This window comes from Leucopleurus acutus (genome assembly GCF_964270905.1).
Source record: "Leucopleurus acutus genome assembly, chromosome: X".
NCBI classification, from domain to species: Eukaryota; Metazoa; Chordata; class Mammalia; order Artiodactyla; family Delphinidae; genus Leucopleurus; species Leucopleurus acutus.
This window is the reverse complement of record NC_139148.1, coordinates 15,119,213-15,129,471: the sequence shown is the minus strand read 5'-3', so window position 1 is coordinate 15,129,471 and position 10,259 is coordinate 15,119,213. Positions and strand designations below refer to the sequence as shown.

Here is a 10,259-nt window from a genome sequence, read left to right as displayed (position 1 = left end):
GTTCTTTTCAATATGTTTACAAACTGCTCAGGTCTCCTGGTTAGGTGGCATCCAAGAGACCAACACTAGGCTCAAATCCAGTTACTACCTGGCAGTGTGTGAGTCCCGCCACTGGAGCCAAATCCTATCAGCTGACATTTAACCTAGTCTTACCAATAGCAGTTTACTAGGGACTTCCAATACCCACATTATACATCTGCTCATGGTGTGAATTGGGGTCTACTTTTCTCTACTACTCACTATGAATTTCAAGGGTCGTGGCAAAGATTGTGTCAGTGATTTGGGCCAACTGTTTACAAGGAGAGAAAGCCCTAATTCTTGTTAAGCAACCTTGGTGTCTGATTTACTCAACTTGTCAAATTTATGCACTACATAGAAAGCCTTTAAAAACTCATTAAAATCAATGCTTCCATCTTTGTTTAAGTCCATCCTTTCGGTGAGCTGATCTAACTGGGAATCATCAACACAGACACGGTAGTGACTTTTGAAAAGTTTCCATATGCTACGAAATTCTTCCATGGAGATCAGGCCTAAAAGAATATAGGAGAAGGTCATGAGTGTTCATTTTAAGACCCACCTTAGAGAGGGGTGGGGAAAGCCATACTGACTGAATAGTCCCAATTAGCAGCTCACTAACATGCCTGACCATCGAGACACTGAAGGCAATGGAAAAGTAAGATTGTAAATATAAGAAACAATATGTCACTTTCAACTACCAAGTGATCCTGAGATTATTCTTCTAAAGCTGGAATGAGTGAACAGTGAAGGAATGGGGCGGGGGAGATTGTAGGTGTGGTACTATATGTAGTATAGAAATTACAAGATCTAAAACCTAAGGGAGAGGGACATGGAAGGAGGGCAGAGGAGAGCTACATCAAAGCAGAGGGAGAATTAACCCTGGGACTCAAAAAGAGGATTGCAGACAGTGGCTCTGCCATTTTCTATAGGCAGTAATTTACTTTTGTGTTTTGATTATTGGTTTTTTGGTATTCAATGGTCTCTGCAGTTGGGGATTATCTGATGATTTTTTTTTAAGTTTGAAAATAAATAACTGCACATCAAAGCTAAGCAGAAAATGAGTTCTTACTCCCCAAAACAGAATCAGAACTCTAGGAATGATTTTTATTGCCAGGAATAAGTACAATTTTTAAATGGACAGTGAATTATCTTTTCATCTGTGCTGGTGATTTATAAAAGGAGCTATTCTTGTCTGACTAATGGATATATAAGCCTATACTATATGGACTCGAATAGAGAGTCTGTGGCCAAACTAAAAAACACAATAATATTAAACATGAGTTTGTCCCTACCCCCCACCCCTGAGTTAAATCAAGTTTGGATGAAGAATGCAATAGATGAAAACAGAATTCTGGTTTAAAAAAACAGACTAGCCTTTGCTTTCTATTGCTACTGAACCAATCAAAGTGAACCTACCTGAGTGATTAGAGTCAATGACATTAAAGATGATTTGCAGGTCAGATCGGTATCTGTACACTGTTTCAATCAGAGTAGACTGAACCTAAAATAAAAACTGTCTAAGTGTTAAGACATATAGAATTTATAACAGGTCAATTTTAGTAAAAGTAACAAACACACAACATGGTCACCAATTCGAAGTATGTGATTTAGATAGAAATTTGAGAAGGCAAGGCCTTCCTTGGAGGCCCAACCCTCTTAAATCAGATAAAAGACCATGCTCTTGCGTTCTGTAGCGCCTGCAGTCTCTGTTCCTTAGGGGACGGGCCAAAGCGAATCTGTGTGCCAGGCTCTGCACTGACAGCTTCTATGGATTATTTAATTCAGTCCTCAATGTAGTGGAATAACTGAGGACATGGAAAGGAGAGGTGACCCATGAGCCCGCCCCCAGCAAACCGGGGGCATGCGAATAAGCCAGAATTGCAAACAGTCCTGGATGCTTTGAGCTCCCCCACCCCACCCCCCGGCAAACCGGGGGCCTGCGAAGAAGCATTGAGTGCTTTGGGCACTGATCCATGAGATGTCCTCAGTATAATGAGAATGGTGGGAACACAAGGAAATGTCCTTGTGCTGCTTTTGCGCTCAAGGACGAAGCACGGCATGTCTTCAAGAAAGCCCATTGCTGCTTGTATAATCAATAAAAGCATATGTTTCTGCTTTGGCATTTCTGGAATGTTAAGAAAACAAGTCTTAAAATGAAAACATAGATAATGCTTAAATAAGAGCTACCACAGCAGGACAGACGGCGCTGTACTGCCTGAGCGAGCGGCAGCCCTCTACTGCTGTGCCTCGGCATAATTCATCTCGTGTCATGAGCTTACTTTCGGCCCTGTCATAAGAAAACTGCAACACCTCAACAATAGCCCCAAGGAACAGAACTATTATTATGCCCATTTTACAGGCCGGAAGACAGAGAGGTAAAGTAAGTTTCCCAAGGTTCACATAGCTGGTAAGTGGGATTTGAATCTTGGCCTGAAGCCAAGGCCTAGGAGCTTAGCCACCATGGTAAAATGTCTCTCAAGTGAAGCCAAAAGCCTCCTTTCTGTGGATATTTTAGTTTCCCACGTGCAGTTTTACTTCCCTTTTCCTGCTCAACTTCTCAACTCTCCTGCAAACAATCACCCCAGTTCTAGTTCCCATCAACTCACTTTCAGCCCAATATTATAACTAATTGCTGATGGGTTGTTAACTAATAAGTACTGGGGGTCTGACAACTCTCCCTGGGGTATTCCCATTTTAATAAGAAATTCTAAATTTTAAAATTCTTTAAGGTATAAGATGTCATATCAGTAAGTCTATACTTACTGACAGTTAATAGGAGTATGTTGAGTATTTTAAAGAGTATTATATGAAAGAATAGATGTCATATATGCCCTTCTGGTGGACAGCACTTAAGAGAAGAATCACATATGTGACACAGATTTGCTTGCAGAAGACTTTTCTTCTTTTTTCTTTTTGCCTATCCTTAGAACACACAAACTTCCTGAACAGATCACAATGTATCTGGAAGATCCCCCTTAGGTCTTTCCTAAGAGTGCCATGCCCACCCATTAGACGATTCCACTCCCAACTTTTCAAAGAACTAAGGAACTCTTAAAAGTCGTCCAAAGGCTGTTTGACGCCAGCCAGGTTTTAGCCGGGGGCTGTGTTTCACTTACCTCTTTCACAGGTTTCTGAATGTGGATATCCTGGAAGCTGGACATGTAGTCAATATTTCCATCTTTGTCTGTGGTTACCAGATGTGAACTCAGGGATCTCCATGGCAAGTTCAGCCCCAAAACGTTCTCCATGGAAAAAGCCCACTGGCCCACAGAAAGTTTTCCTAACGACAACAGCAACAAAGCCCATATAATTGGTTGATAATTTGATAAAAAATGCAACCTCATCAATGGAGCAAGCAGACAGCCTTGGTTTTGAGGCCTGGGTGCCTCTGCTCCCCTTTATGATCTGTCCTACCAGACCACCCGACTCTGAGGGAAGAATAACCTTTGGGGTTCTGCAAATCTTTCCTTTACTGTTATGGGTAAGCAATCAGAATTTGGGTATACTATATTTTTTCCCCTTTTTTTTTTTTTTTTTTTTTGTGGTACGCGGGCCTCTCACTGCTGTGGCCTCTCTCGTTGCGGAGCACAGGCTCCGGACGCGCAGGCTCAGCGGCCATGGCTCACGGGCCCAGCCGCTCCGCGGCATGTGGGATCTTCCCGGACCGGGGCACGAACCCACGTCCCCTGCATCGGCAGGCGGACCCTCAACCACTGCGCCACCAGGGAAGCCCTGCTTTTCTTATTAACAAAGTAAGGTATGTTTATAAGAGAAGATTTGAAAACACAAAAGGATATAAAGGATAAAAGATTACTTTTATTTTTAACATTTGGGCATATTGTTCATGTCTCATTTTCCCAGGTAATATCCTTTCATCCCCTAAAATTATATGTAGTTTTTTGAAATATAAATACCTTTATTTTTTCTGATTATTAAAGATATGTTCTTCCATGTATATAAACATGTATATATAAATGTATATATATTTTACCTTTCTTAAAGCCAAATATACTTTATACCATGTTTTACATACGTGTATTACATATGGCAACACACACACATAACAAACATATATATTCTAGCCTGATTTTTTACTTACAATAAATCATGGACATGCATCTACATTAATAAACATAGATCTACATCATTCTTTTAACGGCTGTGAAACTATTCCATTATTTTCTTAGGATCATTCCTAGAAGTGGAATTGCTGGATCAAAGGGTATGTACATTTTTAAGCCTTTTGATATATATCGCCAAACTGCTGTCAAGAAAGAGTAGCCAGGGGGCTTCCCTGGTGGCGCAGTGGTTAAGAATCCGCCTGCCAATGCAGGGGACACGGGTTTGAGCCCTGGTCCGGGAAGATCCCACATGCAGTGGAGCAACTAAGCCCGTGCGCCACAACTACTGAGCCTGCACTCGAGTCCGCATGCCACAACTACTGAGCCCGCGTGCCACAACTACTGAAGCCCGCACACCTAGACCCCGTGCTCCGCAACAAGAGAAGCCACCACAATGAGAAACCCGTGCACCACAATGAAGAGTAGCCCCCGCTTGAGGCAACTAAAGAAAGCCCACGTGCAGCAACGAAGACCTAATGCAGCCATAAATAAACAAAGAAACAAACAAATAAATAAATTTATTAAAAAGCAAAAAAGAGAAAGAAAGAGTAGCCAGGGACTTCCCTGGTGGTGCCGTGATTAAGAATCCGCCTGCCAATGCAGGGGACATGGGTTCGATCCCTAGACCAGGAGGATCCCACATGCCGCGGAGCAACTAAGCCCATGCGCCACAACTACTGAGCCTGCGCTCCAGAGCCCATGAGCCACAACTACCCGCGCACCTAGTCCGCACGCTCCACAACAAGAGAAGCCACCACAATGGGAAGCCCACGCACTGCAAGGAAGAGTAGCCCCTGCTTGCCACAACTAGAGAAAGCCTGCATGCAGCAACGAAGACCCAACACAGCCAAAAATAAATTAATTAAAAAAAAAAAGAGTAGCCATTTTACATTCCCACCAAGACGATTCCCCAAACACTTACCTGCTAAGGACATAATTCTTTTTTTTTTTAATTGAAGTTTAACACATACAGAAAAGTTCACAAAACAAATACAAAACTCAGTGAATTATCACAAAGGAGTTTCTTATGCAACCACCACCAAGGACAAGAAATACAACATTGCCAATATCCAAAAGCCCCCTCTGTGGACCCTCATAATTACTATCACCTCCCACTTTCCCAAGGAGAGTCACTATATTGATTTCTAACACTATAATTTACTTTTTGCCTTTTTTGATCTATATATAAACAGAATCATAAGGTAAATATTTTGGGAGGAATCTTACTTCCTTTGCTCAACACTAAGTTCATGAGATTCAGCCATGTTCCATTTAGTTGTAGTGTCTTCATTTTCATTGATGTATAGTATTCCACATATTCAAAATTTATATACCCATTCTATTGTTGGTGGACATTGGATTATCTACAGTTTGGTGCTATTACAAACAGTGCTGCTAAGAACATTCTGTACATGCCCCTTTGGTGCATTAAACCTATAGCTCAATTTGGGGAGAATTTATATCTTGACAACTTTGGCCCTTGAACACAGTAATACCCACCCATGTATTTCAGTTCTTTTTTATTTCTTTTAATAATATTTTAGAAATCTCACACATCAATCATTTGGTTTCCTTCTCGGTACTTGATTATCTATTGTGAATGGTATCTTTTAAGATTTTCATTATCTAAAAGTTAATGGCTGCCTATACCAGTTATCAATTTACTTCCACCCACTTAAAAATCTACCTTTCTTTGCCGTGTTTTGTGATATTGGAGCTGAACCCTGTAAATATTTCTCCTTTGGCACCTGGCATAATGCTAGGCTTTGTCAGCAGAGGGTGCAGGAAGAATGCTCTAAGACATAGCAGAAGAAACGGCTCTGGTGTACTTTGCTCCTTGCTTCTACAGCATAGCATGGCTGCTAGGTGTGTGGGAAATGCAGTGGCACCCACTCTCTAGTGAATTTCATGGACACCGCAGTGGGTGGTTCCCTTGCCAGCAGTGTGTGGGAGACACAGTGGTGCACAGTGGGTGGCTCCATTCTCTTCCTAGCCCACTAGCTACAGGCCAACTCTGACCTGAGACACCTCAGTGAACTTTCACCCCATCCAGCGGGCCAGAGTGACACCCTCTCCAATGAGGTCTGAATCTTAGCCTTGGTTGGAAGTAGGGGACTCTTCCAAGTTTGTTCCTTCCTTGGATACTCTCTCTCAGCCTTAGAGACAGTAGTTGTTCCCTACACTTTCTGTTCTTGTATTCTTTAGAGTTCTCTTTTATTCCTACTAGTAATTAATCACCTTTTACTAGTTTATAATTCTTTATATTTTTTCCTTGTTCAAATTACTGATGTGGTTTCTTTCTCCTGAATAGATTCTGACTGATACACTAGTATATGGAAGTGCAATCAATTTCTGTTTATTGACCTTGAGGTTCTACAACTTGCTAAATTCACTTATTAATTCTAACAGTTTTTCTGTGGATTTGGCATGTTGTCTATGCACAGTGACATTTTATTTCTTCTTTCTAAGCCTTATCATTTTATTTAACTTGCCTTATTGTACTGGCTAGCATCCCTAGTACAAAGTTGAACAGAGTCTTGAGAGGGGGCCTCTTACTAGTTTCCTACTGCTGCTCTAACAAATTACCGTAGAGTTAGTGGCTTAAAATAACACATATTTATTCTCTTACAGTTCTGGAGGTTAGAAGTACAAAATCAGTTTCACTGGGCCAAAGTCAAGTGTCAGCAGGGCTGGTTCCTTCTGGAGGCTCTGAAGGGAGAATCTCTTTCCTTGCCTTTTTCAGCTTCTAATGGCTGCCTATATTCCTTGGCTTGGGGCACCTTCCTCCATTTTCAAAGGGCATTATTTCAATATCTGCTTCCATCATCACATCACATTCTCCTCTGATTCTGACTCTTCCTATGTCCCTCTTATAAAGACCATTGTGATTACACCAGACCCACCTAAATAATGCAGGATAATCTCCTCAGGTCAAGATCTTTAACTTAATCACATCTGCAAAGTCCCTTTTGCCAAATAAGGTAACAGTCACAGATTCTGGGGATTAGAATGTGGATATATTATGGGAAGGGACATTATTCAGCCTGCTACAGCATCCTTCCCTCATTCCCAAACTTTGAAGGGAAGGTTTCAACATGTCTCCATTAAGTATGCTATTTTCTTTTTTTTTTGCGGTACGCGGTCCTCTCAGTGGTGTGGCCTCTCTCGTTGCGGAGTGCAGGCTCAGCGGCCATGGCTCACGGGCCCAGCCACTCTGCGGCATGTGGGATCTTCCCGGATCGGGGCACGAACCCATGTGCCCTGCATCGGCAGGCGGACTCTCAACCACTGCGCCACCAGGGAAGCCCTAAGTATGCTATTTTCTATAGGCTTTGGTAGATATCCTTGATGAGATTAAGGAAGTTTACTTCCATTTTTACTTTTCTAAATGTTTTTTAAACCCATGAAACCAGGGCGAAATACATGAAACAATTTTTTTCTTGAGAGAATTATATTACCTCTTTAAGTTTTGTTAAGTGGTGAATTACACTGATTGATTTTCAAATGCTAAAACAACCTAGAATTCCTAGTGTTCCTAGAATTAACTAAACTCTGTTCTGATACACTAACCTTTTGCTATTATTTCTTCCAGGATTTTTTTCATCTAAATGTATGAGTGATATTAGCTTTTAATTTTCCTTTTCCATAATGTTCTTGTTAGGTGTTGGTATCAAGGTTATGCTGACCTCCTAAAATCATCTTGAAAGTGTTCCCTTGAGAATTCCCTGGTAGTCCAGTGGTCAGGACTCCGTGCTTTCACTGCCAAGGGCTCGGGTTTGATCCCCGGTCTGGGAACCCTCAAGCCATGTGGCACAGCCAAAAAAAAAAAGAAAGTGTTCCCTCTATTTCTATTCTCTGGAAGAGTTTCTGTAACACTGGTTTCATTTCTTTCTTAAAATATTAAATATGCATACTGTAATGGCTAATGAAGCTATATGAGCTCAGAGCTTTCTACGTGGAAAGTTTCAAAATTTCAGATCCAATTTCTTTAATAGTTATAGGATTGTTCAGATTTTCTATTTCTTTTTGTGTCAGTTTTTATAAGTGTATGTGTACATATATATTTTAAGAATGTGTCCATTTAATCTAAAGTTTCCATTTATTAGCATAAGAATTTCCATACTATATCTTATGATCTTTTTAATATCTGTAAAGTCTGTAGTAATGTCCCCCCTTTCAATTCTGGCATCAGTTATTTGGTCTCTCTTTCTTTCTCTCCTTATGAGGGTTATATCAACATTTTCTTCAAAGAACCACTTTTTGTTACTCTGTTGATCACAGTTTCATCTTTTAAAATACATACATTGAAGGATATCAATGCCTCTAATTTGCATCCCATAAGTTCTGATATGTTGTATTTTCATTACTCAATTTCAGCATTCTAACTTCCACTGTGATTTCTTCTTTGATCCAAGGGTTATTTAGAAGTGTATTTCTCATTTCCAAGCCCAAGGGGATTTTCTAGCTACCTTATGTAATTGAGTTGTAGCTCAATTCACTATGTCAGAGAATTTATTCTATATGTTTCCAATACAAAATTTGTTGAGATTTACTTTATGTTCCATTTAATGGTCAATTTTTGTAAATGTTCCATTTGTGCTTGACAGCAATGTATATTCTGCAATGTTGGATGCAGAGTTCTATATATTAAATATGTCTTTTAGGGAACGTTAGCTAATCTTTTTGTCTGTTTATACTTTCGGTTCCTGTGAGAGAGGAGTGTTAAAATCTCCCACTATGATGGTAGGTTTTTCTACTTCTACTTGTTCAATGCATTTTTGTTTTACATATTTTTGAAGGAGGCTATATTAATAGGTGCATACACATTTAGAATGGATTTAGTTGGAAAACTGAATATTTTATCATAAAGTGTCCCTTTATTTTTCTAGTAATGTATATCTCCTTGAAGTCTACTTTGTCTGATATTAATACAGCTGTTCCCACTTTGTTTTTGTTAGTGTTTTCATGTTGTATCTTTTCGTAAATTTTATTTTCAATGTTTTGTACAGATTTTCCCTGACGTAAAATGCAGTTACATCCCAATAAATCTATCATAAGTTTAAGATATTGTGAGTAAAAAATGCATTTAATATTTACATCTAACCTACTGAACAGCATAGCTTAGCCTAGCCTACCTTAAATGTGCTCAGAACACTTACATTAGCCTATAGTTGGGCAAAATCATCTAACACAAAACCTATTTTATAGTAAAGTGTCGAATATCTCATGTAATTTATTGAATACTGTACTGAAAGTGAAAAACAGAATGGCTGTATGGGTATGGAATGGCTCTAAGTGTATTGGTTGTTTACCCTTGTGATCTTGTGGCTGACTGGGAGCTGTGGCTCAATGCTACTACCCAGTATCATGAGAGAGCATTGTACCACATATTGCTAGCCTGGGAAAAGATCAAAATTCAAAATTCGAAGTATGGTTTCTACTCAATGCATATGGCTTTCACACCATTTTAAAGTTGAAAAATTGTTAAGTTGAACCACCATAAATTGGGGACCACCTGTATATATGACTCTACTGTCTACTGGCTTCTGTTGCAACTGTTGAGAAGTCTGATGTCACTCTAATTGTTGTCTCTGTAGCACCGTGTGTTTCCTCTGCTTGCTTTTAAGATTTTCTCTTCACTGTTGGTGCTCTGCAGTTTCACCACAAGTGTGTGTAGGTGCGAATTTAATTTTATTTACCCTATTTGAGAATCACTGTTCCTCTTTACCTGTGAATTTGAGTCTTTCAACAGTATTGGAAAAGTCTCAGCCATCATCATGTCAAATATATTCTCTCTTACATTCTCTCCTCCTGGGACCCTGATTAGATGTATGTTACACATTTGATTCTTAATCTTTCTAATTCTTTTTTTTTTTTTTTTTTTTTTTTTGCGGTACGCGGGCCTCTCACTGCTGTGGCCCCTCCCGCTGCGGAGCACAGGCTCCGGATGCGCAGGCCCAGTGGCCATGGCCCACGGGCCCAGCCACTCCGCGGCACGTGGGATCCTCATGGACCGGGGCACAAACCCGTGTCCCCTGCATCGGCGGGCGGACTCTCAACCACTGTGCCACCAGGGAAGCCCTCTAATTCTTTTTAAGCAATGTCTAATCTTCTGTTAAA

General features: G+C 40.4%; 1 protein-coding gene across 1 annotated transcript in view; it reads right to left on the bottom strand.

Moving 5' to 3' along the window:
- Positions 1-321: 321 nt before the first annotated feature.
- PPEF1 (protein phosphatase with EF-hand domain 1) overlaps positions 322-10,259 on the bottom strand; it is a gene marked incomplete at both ends in the record, with an annotated part of 123,834 nt that continues 113,896 nt past the window's right edge. Inside the window, 3 exons of the mRNA XM_082864221.1 lie at positions 322-530; positions 1,435-1,519; positions 3,135-3,298. Coding sequence (XP_082720347.1) covers positions 322-530; positions 1,435-1,519; positions 3,135-3,298 — 458 coding nt within the window. The remainder of the gene's footprint in view (positions 531-1,434; positions 1,520-3,134; positions 3,299-10,259) is intronic.